The 24,692-nt window shown below is 36.9% G+C and overlaps 1 protein-coding gene across 1 annotated transcript in view; it reads left to right on the top strand.

The window, feature by feature from the left end:
• Positions 1-4,515: 4,515 nt before the first annotated feature.
• The window catches only part of LOC306843672 (protein EFR3 homolog B), a 35,985-nt gene continuing 15,808 nt past the window's right edge, over positions 4,516-24,692 (top strand). The window contains exons 1-6 of the mRNA XM_079375276.1: positions 4,516-4,669; positions 5,098-5,250; positions 21,065-21,141; positions 22,507-22,634; positions 22,733-22,883; positions 24,337-24,458. Coding sequence (XP_079231402.1) covers positions 5,244-5,250; positions 21,065-21,141; positions 22,507-22,634; positions 22,733-22,883; positions 24,337-24,458 — 485 coding nt within the window. The 5' untranslated portion in view covers positions 4,516-4,669; positions 5,098-5,243. The remainder of the gene's footprint in view (positions 4,670-5,097; positions 5,251-21,064; positions 21,142-22,506; positions 22,635-22,732; positions 22,884-24,336; positions 24,459-24,692) is intronic.

Genomic DNA, 24,692 nt, shown 5'->3' with positions numbered 1-24,692 from the left:
GAACTGAGCTAGGCAGGTCAGTAGGATCAGGTAATGTTGGCTATAAGCTGGATAAAGTACTTGAGATAGAATTTACTAATTGTGCACTATGCATAAGACCTCAAACAGTGACCTGATGAGGGGCAAGTTTTGGGATCTCACAAGATAAAATCAGAAAATGCCAAATAATACAAACTAAAAGTCAAGACAAATAACCACTGTTGTTATACCATAATGCAGTATTGTTTTCATTTGAATCCATGATAAAAAAATAAATGAATTTATTTAAATGCATATAGACATACTTATATAGACATGTTTACTGAGATGCATTGAATAGCATGATATTATCATGGTGAATATCCAAAATAACACAATTTGGTAGTACCACTGTACTCTTTTGAAGAAGTTTGTCCATAATCATTGTTCTGAATCTTTCTTAAATTAGTGCACATTCTCAATTATAATTTGATATGTACATGAGTACAACGCGAGTCGTAGTTCCTGCACCAATATCGCTATGATGTTAGGAGTTTGTTGGTGGTTGCTGCAAAGGCATTGCTAGACTTTGGCTAGTGCGATCTGATGATTCATCCACTAAGCAAAAGTGGTCTGATTGCTCAGAAAAATAAGTGAAATATTTTGATTAGGGCCTTCATTAAACACTTAAACCTAAGTATATGAAATACTTGCCTAAGCAAGCACCACAAAACTAGACAGAGTAATATGGATGGCCTTTTTGAACACATATGGTCACCGTGGATGAGATAACATGTAGGCTTTCTACTGTCATAATTAACAGTTATACAAAGCCACAGTCTTTTTCTATGAAAATACTGCATCACATCAGGGAAAATCAAAAGGAAAAAAAAAAGATGAGTGCTTTTTTTTCATGGGAGCTTCATTATTGAGAGAGGATGAGATTTTGCCATGGACTGTGGTCTACGGTGGGCTCTAGAGGGACTTAATCAGCATTAGCAATGGTAGCTTGGCTCTAATGGGATTCCCAGAGCTCACTAATCAGTTAATACACACGTTTCAATCCAGTCCTCTTTAAACAGCAGCAGATCTATCCTGAGCTCTACGTGCAGCCAGACACCCAGCTAAGGCTTCAAAACTGCTATTTCTGATCCTGGCCAAAGCCCATGTGGGTTAGACTTAGAAGTTACTTTTCTTGTGCACAAGGAGGTTAAACCACAAGAGTTTTTGCAAACGTGCCAAATGAATTATGCAAAATGTAGGCTAGCAATGCACCTTATCTTTGTTAATATATCTTTGATCAATTGAAAACAGCCTTCTTTATGGAAACAGATAATTTATGCAGTTGTGACTTTTTAAAAGAAGCATCATAAGTTATAAATTATTAAACAGTAGCAGATAAATTCCATCTTTGCCTACCAGGAAATGTAAACTGAGAAGATGATATGTAAACAGGACAGGGATGTGTTTCACTGATTTTTACCTTGTTTGCTAAAACATGGTAAGCATTATATCATGGTGGAATAGCATGATACATCTTAAGATTCTTGGACACAGTTGACTGGTATGCTATGGATGGGAATATACAGTAGAAAGAAGATAATATACTCAAGTAGCAGAGAGGTTAAACTGGGTGAGGGTGACTTAAGGTGAAGGAGAGTATTAGCTCTGCTAAAAACATCTGAAAAGAATAGAGGTCCTGGCCAATGTAAACACAAAATTATTTAGGAACATGACATATCCAAGCCAGTTTAGGTGAATTTGTATATTTATTTTGGTTAACAATTTAACTGAAGCATTTAAACAATTGAAACAATTATATAAAAGATAGTGATTTAATTTAGAATCAAATCTACTGATTAAGGGAAATAGACTGAGGATTTATCTGCATCACTCGCACACTTTCTATAGTCAAGCCCAGATATAATATGCTGCCATCATGTGGTTGTATCAGCTGTGCTTTACAATGCATCACATAACTACCTGGCATCAATTAAGAGAGTGTCTTCATCAGCATATATCTTCGGTGGAATTTAAAGTTTAATGGAAGACTTTGCCATTGATTCCAGAAACCTAAAGAGGAGAAAGTCTCATTTCAATAAAACAACAACTAATATTTAAAGACATTTAAAACAAAGTACAATTTAGGATTGATGCTACAGACATGTCCCTATCAATATCCAGTGGCTAGCTACTAAATTGTATCTACCAATAATTCAGTTCAAACAATTAAATATATGTGCATGTAGCCACTGATGTTGTAATTTCGGCTGCATCTGAAATAGATCATGCCACTGATATTACCTGAGAAGTTAAAGTAAATAGATTTGCGAACCTGCTCCAAAGTTCCGATCTAAATCAAATGATTCGCGCTCCACGCTCTGAAGTTCTGATCTGAATAATGATTCGTGACATGTGAAGTCCCGATCAATCATTTGATTTAGATTAGAACTTTGGACTGTCTTCGCGAATCATTCAATTCGGGAAATTATTTGTGAATCTGCTCCAAAGATCCGATCTAAATCAAATAATTGATTGGGACTTCTCATGTCACGAATCATTATTCAGATTGGGACTACGGAGCGCAGAGCAGGAATCATTTGATTTAGATTGGACCTTCGGAGCAGGTTCGCAAATCTTTTGATTCAGATCGGAACTTCAGAGCGTGGAGTGCGAATCCATTGATTCAGATTGGGATTTTGGTGTGGTTTCGTGAATTATTTGATTCAGATCGGTAGGCTACTTCGGAGTGCTTATTGCAAAGTATTGATTGCGAGCGCATATTGCGAATCATTTGATTTAGATTGGAACTTCGGAGTGGGTTCATGAATCATTTCGCGAGTTATTTAGCTATTCGCAAACCTGCTCTGAAGTCCTGATCTAATCCAAATGATTGATCAGGACTTCGCGTGTCGCGAATAATTATTCAGATTGGGACTACGAAATGCCGATCACGAATCATTTGATTCAGATTGGAACTTTGGAGCACGGATCACGAATCATTTGATTCAGATTGGAACTTTGGAGCACGGATCACGAATCATTTGATTCAGATTGGAACTTTGGAGCACGGATCACGAATCATTTGATTCAGATTGGAACTTTGGAGCACGGATCACGAATCATTTGATTCAGATTGGAACTTTGGAGCACGGATCACGAATCATTTGATTCAGATTGGAACTTTGGAGCACGGAGCACGGATCACGAATCATTTGATTCAGATTGGAACTTTGGAGCATGGATCACAAATCATTTGATTCAGATTGGAACTTTGGATCATGGATCACAAATCATTTGATTCAGATTGGAACTTTGGAGCACGGATCACGAATCATTTGATTCAGATTGGAACTTTGGAGCACGGATCACGAATCATTTGATTCAGATTGGAACTTTGGAGCACGGATCACGAATCATTTGATTCAGATTGGAACTTTGGAGCACGGATCACGAATCATTTGATTCAGATTGGAACTTTGGAGCATGGATCACAAATCATTTGATTCAGATTGGAACTTTGGATCATGGATCACAAATCATTTGATTCAGATTGGAACTTTGGAGCACGGATCACGAATCATTTGATTCAGATTGGAACTTTGGAGCACGGATCACGAATCATTTGATTCAGATTGGAACTTTGGAGCACGGATCACGAATCATTTGATTCAGATTGGAACTTTGGAGCACGGATCACGAATCATTTGATTCAGATTGGAACTTTGGAGCACGGATCACGAATCATTTGATTCAGATTGGAACTTTGGAGCATGGATCACAAATCATTTGATTCAGATTGGAACTTTGGATCATGGATCACAAATCATTTGATTCAGATTGGAACTTTGGAGCACGGATCACGAATCATTTGATTCAGATTGGAACTTTGGAGCACGGATCACGAATCATTTGATTCAGATTGGAACTTTGGAGCACGGATCACGAATCATTTGATTCAGATTGGAACTTTGGAGCACGGATCACGAATCATTTGATTCAGATTGGAACTTTGGAGCACGGATCACGAATCATTTGATTCAGATTGGAACTTTGGAGCATGGATCACAAATCATTTGATTCAGATGGGTCTTCGGTGGGTTTTATGAATCATTTAATTTAGATCGGGACTATGCATATTGCGAAATCATTTGATTCAGGATTTAGGAGCAGGTATTGTGAATCTTTTTTCTGATTTCAGTTTTTTTTTTATTAAACAGTCCAAACATCACAAGTACAGTTATAAAAAAGAAAGAAAGACTATACAAATACGAACCTCTTATAGGTTTTATTAGCCTATAGTAAAAGTGTAACCATGTTTTTTTTTCTTTCAATGCATGATGAATTAATCTAGTTAAGCTTTCCTCTATCAAAATAATAATAATTATTATCATTATTTAAAAATTATTAATGTATTATTAATTAATCTCAAGTGATCATCTATTAATATTAATTAATATTATTTTTTATTATTATTAAAATGACATACCGACACAAAATGCTTGATGAATTAATCTGGAAATGTCGAGTTCCTCTCTGCAGTTAACAGTGCAGCAGGATCTCAGAGGAAGTGTGTGAGTCTGAATCACTGTGTGTGGAAGCACCGTCATTCACAGAAGAAGCAGTGAGTGAATACCAGTCAGTTTCAGTTATCATGTTTATCTTGGCTCGCTGTGGAGCATAAGAACACCATTTACCAGACTATGCAGCGGTGAGGAAATTAAAATATGAAATTATATTCTGTATGGTTATGATAGTGTTAATATATCACAAGAGCATGCTCAGACAATTGTTTTAGTAATAACTGTAAATATTACACACCCTGTCTAGACCGGTAACGTTAATTTCTAAAGAGGTGCTTCAGATTATTTGTGTATTAATAAATTAGTTTACAAAATAAACGAAAAGAAAAAACGCTGTTAAACGTGATTATTTACTAAAATGTTTAACTACATTTGTGTTTTTTCGTAGGAGTCGCTCATAGTAACCCAACTGACTTGACAGATAAAGAAAACAATATTTTTTTCACAAACCTATCTGGTGTCATGAAACATTTTTGTTAGTTGTGCCTGTAAATGTAACGTTAAGCAGTGCCCAAGAGCAGCGGGATCTGTTTTGAATCTCACCTATGTGTTCCAGCGGTAGGCCCTACACCATCCTGCGGCTTTCCTACTGTGACTGAACGGAAAACAGCGTCTTAGTTTGGCGTGAAGTCCAGCTTTGGACCGCTGGACGCCGGTGCGCCGGAGTAAGTGCAAGAGCGACATCTGGCGTAAAACGTCATCATGACAGGTATGAAATTCAATGATTCTACATTATTCAGGGTCCAATTCATGTGAAATACATATATGCATTTGTATGCTATTATTTTTAATCGAATAACGTGTAATAAATCGCTGCAAAAAATGACCATGGTGAACTAGTTACTACATTATTTATATTCCAAACTGGTTACAATAGTAAATTGAAATTAAAGTGATTTTGGTTTGAATACTGGTCCAGGATTGGCTGTGCTGTTGGAGAAGGTTTGCAGGTATAAAATGTTGGCTTTATTTAAGAGTTACATGAAAAAAAATTAAATAGCTGGCTGGTATGCCAAGTAGGTTATGCAATTGTGTTTAACTGTCCCCGTCATTTATGGCCAGTTTCCCAGTTTTAAATTGTCAACGCATAAACATCACAACCTGAAATTATTTAGCAGATCTTTTAAAGTCAGCATGAAATGGAAATGCATCAATTTTCTAATCAACATTTTTTTTATGGTCTTACTATGAACAATTTATCCATACATATGGATGCCTTTTTTTCTTTTTTGACCTTTTTCAGTTTCATTTGTATTTAATCATTCAGCTTTATTTAGAATGAATAATTTATTAATCAATCTTTTGGTAAAATGGCAGACTTTGTGGTGCAGACATATTGGTTTTAAGGTGTAGTCATATTTACTGTTGCTCTGTGAAATTTTGCAGGGCTGAATCCAGTTATTTCAGTAGGAGTCTGTGCAATGGGCAATTTTGAATAAGGCATTAATCATGCAAACTTGTTACACTGACCAACAGAAAGCTGCTTGGTTTGAAAGGGACTTAGTTGTGAGCTGTGCTTTATACATCTCTTGACAGATAATGGACTTTTTTCTCACACCTTTCCGCTTTGTCTGAACACTTTCCTTATGTACAGTCATCTGCAAGCTGCATTCAGATTTGCCTCCAAACGATGGATAGAATCAATTCCTTGCTTTATTCTTTTCTTTATAATAAACAGGATGTACATCGCACAATACACAAGAAAAGAGCTGCTGCTACTTCAGTCACATTGCATCTTTAAGATTCTGTTTCTTATAGTCAGGCCTGAATGCAAACATACAGGTGCATCTGAAAAAAATTTAATATTGTGAAAAAGTTCTTTTTTTGTAACTTATTTAAAAAAATTAAACGTTCATATATTCTAGAGATTCATTACATGTAAAGTAAAACATTTAAAAAGTTTTTTGTTTTAATTTTGATGATTAGAGCTTACAGCTCATGAAAGTCAAAAATCCAAATCTCAAAATGTTAGAATATTTCCTATCAATCAAAAAAAATTCAAGCACTCAATACTTTTCCTACCCAATTTCTTCCTTCCAGTCAACTTTGCATTTAATATGCTTTGATACAGCACTCTGTAAACAGACACCCCTTTCAGTAAGGTTTTGTCTTTGTGGAGGGCGTCACTGTTTGTCTTCTGGATCATTGCCAAGTTAGCAGTCTTCCCCATTATTGTGCTTTCAAAGAACAAGAGACATCCAGAATTTATACTGTAGGGATGGTCATTTAATTAAACTCACATGTAAATATTCTAATATTTTGAGATACTGGATTTTTGACTTTTATGAGCTGTAAGCGCTAATCTTCAAAATCAAAACAAAACAAAAAACTTTTGTTTACATGTAACGGATTTAGAATATATGAAAGTTTCACTTTTTGAAACAAGTTACAAAAAAAAGAACTTTTTCATGATATTCTAATTTTTTTAGATGGACCTGTAATTTTTCTTTCTGTGCAGATTTTGAGTGCTGTGCTATTAATTGTAGCTGAAAGCATTTGGGCAAAGGATTTGGTGGAGGGTTTTTTTTTTTTTTTTGACTGGATTCTGTGGGTACAGATTCCTTTTTGGCCTACTTATAGTCCTGTTTGCAAGGACAGCCCTTGGATTTGGCTGGTTGGCATCTCTCTCTCTCTCATTAATAAACATCTCACTGACACAATGAGTTCCACTATTCCTCCTCCGTCATTGTCCCAGTAAACTCCAGAGAGAAAGAGAGTGTGGGAGTTTGTCGGACCAAGGAGACGCTGTCAGTGGCAAGGCACAGGAATCTGCCCTTTAGAAAGAAAGACCTTCAAGCCTGAGAGACAGCAGAAACCAGGCGCTTTATAGGAGACTTTTTGTTTGCTCAATTAAAAATCAAGATTTTGAAGGATTTGATAATATTATTTCAGCAATTCCTGTAGTGTTTGATGGGTTAAGGTTTTTCAGAGAATTTCTAATTGAGGTGAATGCTCAGCATTGGATCAATTTGCTAATTTGCTGCATTTTGTATTTTAGCACATTAGAGGATTATGTGAGTTGCAAGAGAGCAGGCTGCTTTTATATTGATTACTTTCATCCATGGGTTTATTTAGATAACCAAAGAACGATATTTTGGTGATTTTGAGAGTTGTTTGTGAGTGTTTGGAGGTGGAATTCTTATGCCCATGGCTGTCCCTGAACCTGTTGCCACCCGGAGGTTGGCACTGGACTGTCGTACCCTGCTGGATCACCGCCCGAGTCGTGGTAAGAAGTCCTGTCTCTGCCAGGATACTGATATATTCTTCTCACAGAATCGGATTCACTCAGTTGAATGGTATTGTAGAATAATGTCATTGCATAGATTGTACAGATGCTTAGGTTAAGAATTTCCAACTTGATTGATTTAATCTTTTGAGGAAAAATGTTAAATATTGTATGGTTTTGGGTGAGAAGACAAGTGCAAATTTAAAAGTCGTCTGCCAATGCAAAACTAATGCCATGATGCAAGAAAGTTGTTGTGGGTGGTTGCCAGGGTGTTGCTATACAGTTGTTCTGGGTCATCGCGAGAGGGTTGCCAGGGTATTCTGGGTGGCTGCTAAGTGAATTTTTACTGGCCCTAAGTCAAACGTACCTCGAATGAAATTCCTTGCAAATGATGGCAGTACCGAGGTACCTGGATGCTGATATCATGGCAGATATATTTATTGCGTCGTCATGGAAACCCCATCTGTGACTGACACTTGGCATCTGCTCTCTGGATGGTTTTAATTAAGCATGTTTAGGTGCTAATTAGCCAAGCCAAATTCCTGTGTAAATGTCACCCGGCTGTTAGTGGATTAATATCTTTTCAAGATCTGACCATTCTGACAGGTTAATGTCATATTTTTGATCAAAAGTCTGCTAAAAATATTTACATACACAATTGCTCCAGCTCCAAAACAACTGGTGTCAACTGAGTATTTTCAGTTTTTTTGTTTGTTTGACATTTGCCAAAATGTCACATTTGCTTCGACATTTTAAAAATATAGATTGCTATTTTTACCAGGGACTGAATCTTCAGTTTAATTTGACTTTTGGTGTTACTTATATGTTACTAGTATTTATTAATGTGTTATTATTATTATTGATTATAATTTTGAATTGGCTTTTATTTTTATATTTTCAATTAGCATTTAACTTAATTTAGATTTCAACAATTTTGTTGTTTTTTAGTCTTTTTTTGTTTGTCTATTTACACATTAAATGTACTGAACAAAAATGAAATTAAATAAATATTATATATTAATTTTTATTTCAGTTTTAATCATTTAAGTGCTCAAACTTATTGACAGGGCAAGTTTGTATTTTATCTATTATTTTATTTTAGCTTTATTTAAAAAAAATGTTTAGATATATACATAACGTGATGTCTGTCATTGTTTATTGTGGTATTGCATATCTCTTGCAGTCTAGTGCCACTCAGGATTTTTAGCATGTGTGAAAGCCTACACATTAGCTGTGCTGTTTGTGTGTGGCATGTTTTCCACAGCGCACATATATATATGTGAGAGAGTGTAGGAGGAGAATGATGGATTGCAGGAGGAAAACCATGCAGTCTGAGAGTGAGACAAAGGCTATGTTTGGAGTAGCATACTAACTTACTGCTCTAAAGCCCTATTCTGGTGGTAATTATTTCTCAGGGGAATGTAATGTAATTTCAGCTTTTACAGGTAGTAGTTGGTGATTTAATTGCCATCTGATTTGGAAATGACAGTGTTTTTTTCTCTGATGTCCCTGAAAATTCCTGGCTGAATTTAACTACTACCTTTAGACAAACTCCAGGGTCATGTAGGTATTGAATTCCTCTCAATATTTCCGTTTCAGAGCAGGAACTGATGGAAAAACCTTTTCTGACCTATTTTTTTTGGCTATTTTTGACCACACTTGCATTTTCGAAATTAGCTAAGGTGTTTAAAGCATAACCATTTCTCTTACATTTATAGGGATCTCATAAACGCCAGTGGGTTTTGAATATTCAAACAATTTTTGATTTCTATAAATTAATTATCGATTTTTTAATGTCGATACTAATAAGAAATGTTTCTTCAGAAACAAATCGTCATATTAGAATGATTTCTGAAGGATCATGTGACAATGAAGACTTGAGTAATGATGCTGAAAATTCAGCTTTGCATCACAGAAATAAATTACATTTTAAAATGTTCAAAAATAAAACTTTTATTGTAATATAAAATACTGTAATAATATTTCACAATATAACTGTTTTACTGTATTTTTGAACAAATAAATGCAGCTTTAGGGAGCTTGGTGACTTCTTTCAAAAACATAAACGCAACTTTTTTTTTTTTGTATTTTCAGAAACATATGACAATACTGACTAGACAAGACACGCTGCTTTTTACTTTCAAGACATTGTAGTGATGTTTCTTAAAAAATGCATGTTGCGATTTAAAATTTTCCCAAGTTTCATGTATTAAAAATCAGCAGTATACATTGTATAAGCAGTACACCATGTGATTCTGAACACAACTAGAGAAAGACAGAGATGTTGAGAATCTTAGGAAGCAGGAGGAGCTTCTGCCCAGAATGAATGAGCACATCCCACTCGCTCCCTCTCTCTCTCTCTCTCTAGCCCCTCCCTCTTGGAGTGGTGATTGGCGAGCTGAAGGTGTACACTCGTGCGTGCAAAATGAGCGTTATTCTTTTGAGACCTGCATGTGCAGGCTGGTGCAATAGCCAAGGTCATCCCAGCAGCATAGCATCCCCATCACTGCCCAATAGCATGTGTGATCGCTCCCGTTGTGTATCGCATCACTTTCAGCCGTCAGAGCAGCAGACCGCATGTGTGTGAGCGTGTAGGCTCAGTGTCTCCAAAAATCTCTCTGCAGCTGCATCTAAGACGCTGCAGGGAAGGATTGAGAAGAGAAAGCAGCTTCACTGACATCAAGAGTAATGTATGGTAAGTGCTGAGCTTGTGTGGGTTCTGCAGGGGTTTGTGCGTAATGAAGGGAAACCGGAATCTTCCCTGACTGCATTCCTTGAGCACTCAGGCATGACTTCTGTTTAATACATTCAGTAACTCCTGATAATCCCAAGAGTTAATGCTGCCAAACAGACGCTGTCATGAGATTACTTTATGGTAGGTTTATTTGATCCCAGGGTTTCTTATGTCGTTAAGTTTTCTAAGTGTATGTTTGTTTGATCCGCTGGTTTGTCTTGGAGGTTTTAGACAATAAAGCACATGTGTACGTTTGATGACCCTTCAGTGTGGTTACTGATTGTGGTGTTAACAGATCACATTACGACTGGATGTTTATCGATCAGGACACAATTCTCCTCGTGACGACAAGTTAGCATGGCATGTCAGCTGATCATGTCACAAGAGAACTGATTAATGCAATCATAGATGGTCACTATTGCTTAAACTCTGATTTTCAACTCTGTTTTGTTTTTCACCTAAGGCTTTTGCGCTAAAACATAGTCATAGTTTAAACCATTTTCATTATGATTTTTTGACACTTACAATCATTCAAAGCAGCTTTTCAAAAAATTGCATAGAAAGTTTCCAGTTTCACAAAAATAATCTCATCTGTGTGACGTCAGAAAGTTGGGGAAGTACAGTTTCAGTAAATGGTTTGTTAAGATGGTTGGGATCTCTCCTGAAATTTTATATTATATTATATTTTCATGCAAATATCACATAAAAATGCTAGATGGAAATGCTAAGATGCACATCAATTCTAAGCCACATTTTCTTGAGGTTCTTTCCTGATTGCAGCCAATTCCATTTTTATTACAGATATTTTGCACCTGTTTGCCAGGAAATTACTATTTTGTTCTCCTCAACACATGGGATGGATTTTTATAACACTTACATATTATTCACTACATTGGCAAAAAATTAACAGTCTAATCTCATCTAATGATCATTGTAGAAATGGAAAGATTTTTCATCATTACTCATAGCTTGTTTTTGGATTTAGACATTTGAAATCATGTGATTGTTTCTGATGGGCATCTGATGGTTTAAGGTAGAGATGTGTGTGTGTATACTGGAGATGTCTACTGAGACGGCACTCTTTCCTTGTATGTAAAAATAGAAGAATGTGGGCTCTAGCTGTGTGTTATATAACATCACTGAAGGGCAGGACAGCATCTCCTGATGCTGACCCATTGAGCTCTTCACATTGCTGTTTGTGTGTGTATTTGCCCTTGTGTTTGTGCAGATGTACCTCTGCACTTGTAGTGAAATTATGTAGAAACAACTGATTCTCAGTGTCTTTCAAACAATGGTGTAAGGTGAGGGCCAGTGGCAGATTATTCACGTTATGCTCTGCTCTCAAAAAGGGAAATAAATATAAATCACCATACTTCCATATCTATCTATCTATCTAAAATATATTTTTGCCAAACTGATATACTGATGTACATTTTTTTCGTAGGTTATTTGCAGTGGGGCTGAGCAAATACAGTCCTTATGATTTGTAATCCCAGAATTTTGCATTGTAATAGGCTGAAGAATACACTCTAAAGTGCACTTTGTCAAAGGGCTCTGGTGAGCATTTGGAACGTACCCTGAGTAATCTCAGCGAACACATTCTTCTTCTGTAATCAAGGAACCTTCTCTATATAATCAAGGCTTGGTTGCTGCTGGGAATGCTGTGCTGATTGTGAATTTACGCAGGTGTCTGAGAGCGGAAGCAGACAGTTTCTGGATTCAGCCTTGAGACTCGGCCCTAAAAATGCCTTGTGAGCAGCACTGATTGCTGATAACTGACAGTCTGTGAGTGTATGTGTGGTAGACAAACTGTTTAATCCTCATGTACCCTCATATCGTAATAGTTGTTCTGTATTATTATGGCTAAAGTGAAGGCTACTTAAAGGTGCAATAGGATATCTCGGAAAATGCTAAATTTAGCCTGATAGAACTGAAAGCAAACGTCCCACCCTCCCTGCAATCGCCGTCCAAAGCCACGCCCCCTGAACGCACATACGATCAAAGAGCAGAATACCAGAGACAACATTAAATTACTACAATAGGCTACAGCAACGGTTTCCAATTACAGTCCTCGCGCCCTCCCTGCTCTGCACATTTCATATGTATATCTTATCACGTCCGACGGTTGTTCTGTTGGACCGTAAGTCATAAGGGCCCTGTGAAGTGGACATCACCAGATATTCCGCCATAATTCCAGTTCAAAGCGTATGTTCCATACAAAGGGCATTAAAGTGTGCGAGACGTGAATTTAAATTGTATTTATTATTATAAATCTGCCATTCACGTTTTTTTTCTTTAGACTTGTTTATTATTTATCTACAATGTAATATGTCTTCTATTTTAGGTTCTTTATAACTGCTTATTTCTATGCTTAATGTTGCAGGTGTTTCAGAAAAGTAATATTGGACCCTGGTTATAATGAATGTTATTGACTATTTCATATATATGGCATGCTGATAGTCTGACATTGTGATAAATCAAAATTAGTTGATGAACCTGATACCTGAACAGATCAGATCCCAGAATATATTTTTAGCCCCGAAGATTAGAATTTATACATTTGTCTTTCGCTTTAAAAGCCTGTATATTTGGGTAAAAGATGGTGCATGTATGCTTTTGCTCGAGGCCATGCGGCATGAGAAAGAGGAGCAGATTTGTTTCTGATGGAGGAAACAGTTGGAGATGCTTCCTACTGTTTGAGTGACCGTCATTAGCATCGTCTCCTTCCTTCCCTCCCTCTCTAATCTCCTTCCATCTGTCTGTTTTTAATAAGCATTTTCTTCTCTTAGTATCAGTCTGTAGAGAATGTATTCAGATGTATTGATTTCCCCCACAGCTTTGCCCCTGTGACACAGTTTGGTTGGCCTGTTGACACCACAGATTAATCGATGGTGACAGTTCTGTCAACATCACAGATTCTGGTGCAAGAAAAGGACACAGAGTTCACTCATTCCCATCTGTGGCTAAACTCTTACTATAGTCTTGTATGTTACTGAGGAAAGACTGCTTGGTAAATGACAGAATATGAGCCGTTCTGCTGTCTGAGAGTATAAGTGGTGTTAGTGTAGTGTTCTGCTGTGCAATATGTGAAAAGCATCATTTGTCAGTGTGAAAAAAAACCTGCCAGACATCGACAAGGGAAGCAGAAACTGTATGTAACCAGGAAACACCCAACTAGGGAACACCAGTGACTACATGAAGTGATCATTATTCACTAGATTAACTATAGACACAGCTTCGGGACCAGTGTAAACGTGTTTCTGACCAGTTTTCAGAAATGTAATTTGGCCTTTCTGGCCAATGCTGCGGTGATATTGAAAATCTCACATTCATTGATCTTGTGCATCATTTTTTTATGTCTTGCAAACATATATGTTTGGTTTTCTGTGATGTGATTGTTGTTGCTCATTCTGCTTGTTTTACCACCAATATAATGTTATCTAGTTGGCTAAAAATAGATGAGGAAACTATTTTGTAAAGATTTTTTTTTTTGTAAAACTATTTTTTTGTAATAAACAATGTATAAAAATACTTTTTCTTGAAAATATAATATACATGTTGGAAAAAAATGTAATTCATGTTTATCCTTGAATAAATGTATCGGTTTAAAAAAAAAATCTTGACCCAAACAGTAGTGTATTTTGTCATTTAGTCAATGACTGGCCGCCAGAAAACATCCTCCCTGTTAAGCATAGATTGTTTTTTATTTTATTTTATTACTTCTTTTATTTGAATACTGCAAAAACACACATAGGTTTTACACAAATTGTGATGCTGGTGAAAAAAACTCTGAACAGGTGCAATATAAACAGAAGTATAAACCATGTGTATTGGTTTCATATTCTATCAAGGAAGAGCCAGCTGTGTAGTTTTCTACTCATATGTGTGTCGGTTTGTTTGCTTAAGATGTTGAGCTGGTCATGTGGCGGATCACCATACGATCTAGTTTCAGTGAAAACAGAGCAGCCTCAGCCTTGACTAGTCAAGCATGTGTGCCAGTGCCTATCATGACAAAGGTTAAAGTTTGTGTGCTTTATTGGCTTCATTGGTGTGACAGATAACATTGCATGTGCTTTATCAAACCAGCCTCAGACAATGAATAACAAAAGATGCAAAAATGAAGTTTTCTGCATTAAAGACCATCTCTCTGTGTCTTTATCTGCTAGATGGAGATTTAATGAGTCGGAGAGAGACACAAGAAGGAAACACAGCTGTTTGTGAGGGGGTGGTAGCACTAGCTGTCAGTGTGGTGCCATCTCTGTTCATGTGGGTACAGAGTCACGGTGCAGTGCAGCAGCTCTCCTTCACTCACGTGGCAGCAGCATTATCATAAAACCTATAAACCCTAAAGGAGTAGTTAAGCCAACAATGGAAAATCTGTCATCATTTACTCACCTTCATGTCTTTCTAAACACTTATGATTCACAAAAGTGTTTTGCAGAATCTCAGAGGTGCTCTATTGCATAAAATGAAGGTGGCTGGGGACCGGGGGGTTTCTAGCTTCGGAAAAGAACTAAAAAGCACCTTAAAGGTATCAGTCCATAAGTCCTCTGTAGCCTTAGATAGAGTTGTTTGTGGCAAGGGTGTAGGTTTGACATAACGGCAGACAACGGACATTTAATTGTTTAATCAGATTTATTGCTTGGAACAATTTAGTAGTCACTGGATATTCACGATCCCTCTCTGAAGTCCCTAAATCAAATGATTCAAGATACGCGTTCAAAGTTCTGATCTAAATCATATAATTCCCGAAAATACCAAACTGACTCAATGGATTTGAAATCTCCACTCCAAAGTTCCGATCTAAATCAAATGATCCGCGCTCCGTAGTCTCGATCTGAAAAATGATTTGTGACACGTGAAGTCCCAATCAATCATTTGATTTAGATCATGACTTCGGAGCAGGTTCGCAAATCGCGAATCATTCAAATGACAGATTACGCTCCTAAATTTCAATCTGAATCAAAAGATTCACAAACCCACTCCGAAGTTGTGACCTAAATCAAATAAATAAAATTTGCTAAATTAAATGATTCACGAACCTGCTCTGAAGTCCCAATCTAAATCAAATGATTTGCAATACGCTCTTTGAAGTCTCAATCTGAATCAATTTATTCACAATATGCAATCCTATTGGAATATATGTGAAGTTTTAGCTCAATATACTACACAGATACATTTTTATAGCTTGTTAAAATTGCCTCTTTTAGGGTATGAGCCAAAATGCTCTGAATTGGAGTATGTTGCTTTAATGCAAATGAGCTGTTGCTCCCGGAGAAGAGGGCGGAGCTTCAAGAGCTCCAGCTCTGCATTAGCAGTGCTAGCCTTTGCAAATAAACATTCCCCTATTAATACAAGCCTGTTATCTTTACAAAAAACGTACTTGGATTCAAAGTCAGTCATCTGATTATACTGTGCATAATAAATTTGTGTTTATGAATTACACAGACGGGATAAAAATAACAAAATAGCTGGTCTCATGCTATCACAAACTTTATAAGTCTCACTGATTATGAGCTTGATAACTTCAAGCGATCGACTCACATTGCTTTCATATGCAATTTTTAACTACCACATTCCTATTCACGATCATTCATGGGCAGCACCAGTGAGAACAGGCAGAGACAATGATCGCTTTAGCAATAAGCCTTACAGAGTGCCAAGAAGCTCTTTCAGAAAGGCAATTTGAAAACAAACGCGTGATACTTACTTTGTCTGGAGCTGGCGTTCGCGCACGAAGCTTGGTATTGATTCCTAAATATTTAGGGGACGTTACCAATTTTTTCTGGGATATTTCCTTCGAAAATTAAATTTAACCAGTGTCCACGGCTCAGATGAGGGGAGATTATGAAGACTCCTATGTTCATTAGTGCATCCCAAAACACAACACTTGTAAAGCATATATAGCATATATTGTATATATCTCCAGTAATGGCGGACCGCAGCTTCTCACTCAGGGCTGGGTTTATGCTAATAGGGCAGAGAGCGTCACAAATGGATGGGACTTTTTCCCCTCGGTGACATGAACAGAGGGAGAATCTGAAACAGCTCGTTCTAAGAGACTGTTTATGATTTATTGATTTTATAAAAAAAAAAAATGAGTGGGTGGATTTTTACCATTATAGGCTGGTTGTTTTCACACACTGCGGCCACACAACTGTGTTCAAACACCTTATAAAAGTGATTTTTGCATAATAGGTCCCCTTTAATATGAAGAGCTGCACCTCAAAATGCATGTTTGATGGAATGTGCATTATGATCGAGTTTGTTGCTTAATTCGCTATATTTTAAATTGTTTGACCAATGCAGTTCAGTTGCTGACAGTTCAATAGAAAATCAGTTGAAGGCATCCAGTCTTCTCATACCATTGAAGTAAATTATTATAATAAATATTTGAGAAATTATTGTTGTATCTGTTTTTATTAGTATATATACTGTAAAGTGATAATCAGTGCAAAAAGAGCAAATGGGCGAAGCAGATGAACGCCAAATGGCATAACAACATGAAGTTAAAGAGGGTAAACTTTGTCATTCAGCTGAACGGTGCTCGTGTTTTAAACACTTAGGCTACCTTATATGTTCTTACTCCACCCATGTGTTAAATGTGTATCACAAGCATGCAGTTTTCTAATGTATTTACTTTAACTTCGCCAGTAATATCAGTGGTATGATCTATTTCAGATGCAGCTGAAATTGCAGTATTTACATACTCATATATTTAATTGTGTGATTAAAATTATTGCTATGGACAATTTCGTAGTCGCTGGATATTGGTAGGGACATGTCCCTAGCATCCCTACTAAACTCTATGCCTTCGGTGTGTGGAAAAAACTGAAATTTTATTTTTGAGGAAGTTAAGAGCCAGTAAGACTTTTTTAAGCGTGCATTAAATTAGAATAGAAGTGATAGTCATTTATAATTTTACAAATGATTCCTATTTCAAATAAATGAATGATTTCTGAAGGATCATGTGACTCTGAAGACTGGAGTAATGATGCTGAAAATTCAGTTTTGCATTACAGGAATAAATTACATTTTAACATGTTGAAATAGAAATTCGGAAATGTTGGGGCGTTTTTTAAATTTGAATAAAATGAAAACTAAAAGACTTTCAAATCACATGAGCCAATATTTTATAGAACATAGAGAGCATAACAAATGTTTAAACTGAGAAATTTTACACTTTTATCCATTAAATGAGCTCGTTTCAAATTTGAAGCCTGCTACAGGTCTCAAAAAAGTTGGCATGGGGCAAAAAAGGGCTGAAAAAGGAAGAAACTTTGAAAAGATTCTAGAGCTGGTCCGAATACCATTTTATGAGCTTCGAAGCTTTGATGGTAATCAACACCGAATATTCGGCTGAACATATTCTTCTCTAATAAAGGCAGGAATCTCTGTGCGTCTGTCTGTCTGTTTGCTTAAATGTTTATTGTGTCGAGAGCCGTTCATCCAATGACTTCACGCATGGCAGGTGTGTTGCTGCGGACCAAAGGACTAGTGATACTAGTGATACAAAACACACACAGGTCTGATAAGAGCAATACTTTTAATAAGTAATAAGTGCTTAATTTGTAAATTGAGAGGTCCCGGAATAATGCGGGGTAACGGATCCGGCATGTGATTAGAGGAGGGAGAGGACCAATCTTTAGTGACTGAAAGCATACAGTTGCTTTTATAGGGTTCGTACGGTCATGAAAAATCTGGAAAAGCTATGACATTTTAAAACAGCAATTTCTAGGCCTGGAAAAGTTTTGTAAAAATCATGGAATTTTATTTCACAAATCTCTGTATAATAGAGTTATTTAATCAGGTCCTGCATTTGTGTGTATATAGCATTTTACTCATCCCGCAGCTTTCGAGTTTATAATGAGGGAAATTCCTGCAAACATTTATTGAATATAGCATGTAGGTTAGATGAGTAAATTAATCCACACAAAATATCAGATTAAATCAGTCATTTGAAAACAGCGTGAGTGATTCAGCTGGACCGCATCTTCTCTCTTTCACTCTCTCAAACCGGCTTCACATCGGCGCATCTCGTCTGCACTATAGCTACTGCACACTGACCCAAGACTTTCGCTCGCATCTTGGGACAGTTGACAGAAAGAAAACGCATGCATCGCATTCGGTTTTGTGATAGCAGAGGGTCCGTTCACATGTCGTGTCTTTTGCGTGCTTAAGTTCATTATTTCAAATGTAGATGTGCGGCAAGTGCCCTCATAATAGAAGCGGGCTCATATATGCATGCTATAGGTCAGCACGAACGTCTTTCATTGGCGAATGGTCTGTTGCAGATGTTCAGCCAGGCGGACAAGTTGAAAACCGTTGCCAGGTGTTCCAGAAAAAAAAAAGGATATTCGAATCTCAAAATTGAAAATCAAATGCCAACCCACCGAACGAATATTCGAATAATCAAATATTCTGGTCCAGCCCTAAAAGATTCAGCTGAGAGAACATCTAGCAACTAATTACGTTAATTGACATCAGGTCTGTAACATGATTAGCTATAAAAGGGATGTCTTAGCTAGGCAGAGTCTCTCAGAAGTAAAGATGGGCAGAGGCTCTCCAATCTGTGAAATTGTGCGTAAAAAGATTGTGGAAAACTTTAAAAGAGGAGGGAGACCTTCCAGCATGTTATCAGCGTTCAGTTCAAAAGCCAGCATTTCTGATGGTATGGGGGTGCATAAGTGCATACGGTATGGGCAGCTTGCATGTTTTGGAAGGCACTATGAATGCTGAAAGGTATATAAAGGTTTTAGAGCAACATATGCTCCCCTCCAGATGACGTCTATTTCAGGGAAGGTCTTGTGTATTTCAGCAGGACAATGCAAAACCACATACTGCAGCTATTACAACAGCATGGCTTTGTAGTAGAAGAGTCCGGGTGCTGAATTGGCCTGCCTGCAGTCCAGATCTTTCACCTATAGAGAACATTTGGCGCATCATTAAACGAAAAATATGTCAAAGACGACCACTAACTCTTCAGCAGCTGGAAACCTATATCAGGCAAGAATGGGACCAAATTCTTCAATAGAACCATGTTCTATTGTGAATAAAATATTGGCTCATGTGATTTGAAATTATTTTCGTTTTCATTTTATTCAAATTTTTAAATTCGGGTTGTAAATGGAATATTTTACAATGTATTTTTGATCAAATAAATGCTGCTTTGGTGAGCATAAGAGTCAGTACGATAATATGCATTACCTATAATTACACTATATTCCAAGTCTTCTAAAGTCATGTGATAGCTTTTTTTCAGAAAATCTATAAAAATTTCAATCATTGTTTGCAGTCTTTTACTCTGTCACGTCTTTAAAATTGCATTCACTTTATGTTCTTATTTGCTTCAAGATTTTAAAAATGGCGAAGACTGACTTGATGCCCAGTGGCATTTGTTGTCCTGTATTACATATAATTTGAATATGCTAAAGTAATAATATAGGAGAGCTATTTTCAGTGAATAATGAGTCACTTTCATTGTATGCAAAAGAGCAGCCTGAATATACTACTTTTCCTTTTGTGTTTCATGGATGAAAGGAAGGCAAAGTTTGGAATGGCATGAGGATGTAACACAGATGGGTTCAACATAAACAGGGACATTGAAGGCAATAGACGAGTTGAGCAGCGGGGTAAAGCTTCGCTTTGAAGTCAAAATGGAGCGGAAGCTAAAAATAGAGGCGCCTTGGCTCATTTTCTTCAAACAACCATTTTAGCGGAACAGATTGGAAAAAACTATTCACAGATCGGAACATTTTCCCCCTGCTGACGTCATTCAGAGATTAAGCTCTTTCTGTTCTTAACATGAGCCAGATCTCCATGAAATCTGTTTTGTGACTTAAGAAAGGTATTTTATCTTACCATAGTTCTTACCATAGTTTTCAGTTTCGGTTTTCAGTACTGTGGACGAAAACACAAGTTATGCTTTCCTCCAGAAGTTCATTGTTTCGCCGTCACGCTGTTCAGTGGGACAAGTGTGACTCATCACTGCTGAGATGCGTGGACCAATCGTATCACAGATTTCCCTCTGCATATTGGCAGCCGATGTCAGACGATGTGTTATATGTTGCATGATTTTCCTCAAGGTTGTCTGTGTTTGACAGATGCAGCTTGTACCATTTCTGACCTGCATGAAGGACTGTCCACAAGCCCACACATTGCCTTGTGAACGTTCCTCTAATTTCCACTAATGGCTTGATGTCCTCTTGTTTTCCCCTCTTGTTGTCACACTAAACTAATAATCCAAGGTCATAGCCTCTATTTCTGGAAAAGTGAATATTTTGAGCTAAAATGTTTCAAATATTGTCTTGGTCAATAACATTATAGATCAGAAAAGGCTCATCTCCCATTTCAAGAAATGTTATATGTTTATAAGATGACAGGCTCGTGAGGAATATGACACTTTGTCAATGTCTTGAGATCGCTGGTGTTGATGACAACCCAGAACCCTTTTTATGATGCCATTTGTGGGTGGAAATAAGCTGTCTTCCTAAAATCAATGCCACTTTGCTTACAGAAATGAATCCTTAGCCACATTTCCTCTTGATTTTTCTCTTTCTGCAGGGGTGTGTGGTTGTTGTGGAGCGCTGAGGCCGCGCTACAAGAGACTGGTGGACAACATCTTCCCTGAAGACCCAGAGGTGATAGCATTCACTCTCTCTCAACTCCATCCATCACAGAGAGTCTATTTACAGTCAAGCAGCCTTTGTTTGCCTCTCAAACCACTTATTTGCAATTGCATTCATGTTCTTGACAGATGCTTGCTTTTTGAGACCACTTGCATTAGAAAGAAAGAAAGTGCATTGGTGTGTAAGAGAGGCAATTACCTAAGCAGGTGTCTGAGGATGCAAGCGACTCACAGTGTTTGCTGAGACAGAGTTCAACACCATTTCATGTTATTTTCTCAAAAACTATCCACCTGAAAGTTGAGATATCTGAAATGCCTTCTTAAGTTCATATTTGTGAACCTGATGCGCTGCAGTAGTTCAGTAAATTAGTGTTCAGTGTGGGTTAAAACCAGAGGGGTTGAACATTACTATAATGATTCTCCAGCTACAGAAGAACTCCTACGGATAACTTTTTTTCTTCAGCACAAAAACTCATTGTCCATAGAAATAGATGGACTGGGTAGTTTCCATAAATCTGTATACTACATTATTTGTCTAACTGTTGACTAATTTTCCAAGACTTACCTAGTCAGTGAGGCACTAGCAAGTTTATCTACCATGATTTTAGCTTCAGTATTTCATATTTTTAGCAGTGATGCAAATTAATAAATGTGGGGAACAAATTAATAGATGAGTTTAGCAAGATGACAGTCCCTTCCAACTTAGACTTTTTAGAGAAGATGCATCCAGCTGTTTAGAATATTCCCGTTACTATACAGTAATGCATAAGTTTTCGTCTGTGAGGGCTGTAGTTTTGTCACCCTGTTTTTTCCTTCCGTCTACATTCCTGTGTAGGAATGCACAATATATTGGTACCATATTGGTTACTGCCTGATCTGGATTGATTATGGATGTTTATTTATGCATGCTTAATTCCCCTTTTTTAAATTTGAAAGGTCTAATAAATAATGCTTTTAAATGCGATCTTTAGCAAATCTCAAAATTATTATAGTTTTTTCTTACTTTCATTAGAATTTTGATACTTGAATTCCCTTACGATTAGATGTGAATTTTGAGAAATTTTGACAATGATGCACTACCATTCAAAAGATTGGGGTTAGTACGTTTTTTGATTGTTTTTTTGAAAAAGTACTTTTATTTAGAAAAGATGCATTAAATTGTTCAAAAGTAATAGTAAAACTATTTATAATATTAGAAAAGATTTCTGTTTCAAATAAATGCTGTTCTTTTGGACTTATTTTCATCAAAGAAAAACATTAAAAACTACTTTAACAGATTGAAACATGCACCCTGTTCAAAGTGTGCTGTGTCAATGATACTGATGCTTTCTCTCTATCTCTGTTTGTGTGTGGTATGTATGTGTGTGTGTGTCTGTAGGATGGGTTGGTAAAGGCCAACATGGAGAAGCTGACTTTTTATGCCCTGTCAGCTCCAGAGAAATTGGATCGGATTGGGGCATACCTCTCTGAGAGACTGTCTCGTGATGTAGCTAGACACCGTTATGGGTACTGAACTTCATAACTAGCCTGATCTGATATACCCATCTTGTGATTTCTTTCTCCTGTTCCTCTTGCCCATATTCAGTGTGTGTTTGTCTCTTCAGGTATGTGTGTATTGCGATGGAAGCCCTCGACCAGCTGCTAATGGCCTGCCACTGTCAGAGTATCAACCTGTTCGTGGAGAGTTTCCTGAAGATGGTGCGGAAACTCCTGGAGGCAGACAAACCCAACCTGCAAATCCTGGGAACAAACTCGGTATGTACACACTGTTGTATGGTAGTTCACTGTCGCAGAGGGTACTGCACTGAACTGCAGTCTTCATGAGTGCAATTTCTATAAAATGTATTCACAAAATCTTTATCCAATAATCACAAATGGATGGGATGGTTAAGAAACTTAAAGGAATAGTTTACCCAAAAATGAAAATTAGTTTGTAAGAAACAAATCCATCAACTAAATTACAACTTTGTAAAAGTGTGCTATATGGCCCTTTTAATGCTCTGTATTTTGGACCCCATGTGCAGTGAAGGTTTGTTTCATATAAAACATTTGCTGATGAACGTTGCAGATGAGCAACAAACAAGCACACACACTGCAGTGCATTCATCTAAATGCAATCAGGACATGGAAATAAAATCAAACTCAATTATAGATCAAAATGAGTAATCTAGGGCGTTGAACATGTACCAACATTCAACATATAAAATGCAATGCTTAAACAGAGAGTGACTAACCCGTTTTATTTTATTCTGTATCATCCAGAACCACCTTAGCTACTGCATGCTGCAGATATCAGTCACATATAAAAACCCCTTTTAAACTGATTTATACAATGACCTTATTTACCTAGAAATGCTAGGACAGAGATGCGTTAGTCATAACTGCACCCACATCTCTTCTCTGAAGGTTCATCGGGTTCTGCAAAAGCCAAATTGTATAATAGGAAGGAAATGTAGGTCCAGAGTTTGCGATGCAATTATTCATTAATTACAGATTTGATATGCAGGCACTAGTGAGTCATTAAATCATCTAGGTGACAAGGTCTCATCTATCAGTTCTCTACCATTTCTATATTAAGGCATTTTATTTTTATTTTATTCATGACCTTGGTTATCTTGATCTAAAATAGCTGAAATCTATAAATAAGCTAAACTTGTCAAATGATAAAAGATTGGGTTCCTTTTTAAACTGAAACAAATTCGGTAAGACTGTAAATAACAGATTATTAGTTCATGTATATTGAAGTATTAATATACATGCAAATATCTGAATCTGTAAAATTATATGTGAGTATATGATACATGAGTTTAATAACATTTCTAACTATTCAAATGAAATGAAACTGTCCTAATCTTAAAATAATGTATTAATCTTATTAGTTTAATTAACTTCCATGCAAGTGAAGCCTGTTCCTCTACAGTATATGAATATTTATTATTATTGCTTGTAGGTGTCAGAAAAGCTTTTAATGTCTAATAATGATGATGAGGTGACAGTGCTGTCGATTGGGGTTAATGTAGAACAAAACAACATCACATTTAACATTTAATCTTTGATAATACCATTTTATAATCACCCACTCACTGGCCCTGGGTGGAGCAGCATTTGCAGTCTTTTCAAGGAAATGGGTTTTTTTTTACCTGATTTGGCTTTGGTTTGTTTAGGTATGCAATTAATTTATTTCTATTGAATTGCTCTCATTTTACAGTTTGTGAAGTTTGCTAACATCGAGGAGGACACCCCCTCGTATCATCGCAGTTACGATTTCTTTGTGTCACGGTTTAGTGAGATGTGCCATTCCAACTATGAGGACCCCGACATCCGCACCAAGTGAGCAAACACACATGCACACACCTAGCAGTGTGCAGTCAGTATAGATAGATAGTTAGTTAGTAGGGGTGTAATGGTACACTTATTCGTGGCAAAAAGTTTCGGTACAGGTCTTTTTTGGTTCGGTGCGCTTGTGTACTGAACAAATATAGCATTGTTTTAACCACTGCATGAGTGTAACTTCATTGGAACAGTTTTATATATTGTTACTTTTGATGAGAAACAAAGTCTCAT

This window comes from Barbus barbus (assembly GCF_936440315.1).
Source record: "Barbus barbus genome assembly, chromosome: 24".
NCBI classification, from domain to species: domain Eukaryota; kingdom Metazoa; phylum Chordata; class Actinopteri; order Cypriniformes; family Cyprinidae; genus Barbus; species Barbus barbus.
The sequence above is the reverse complement of the archived record's forward strand: the minus strand, read 5'-3'. Positions and strand labels throughout refer to the sequence as shown.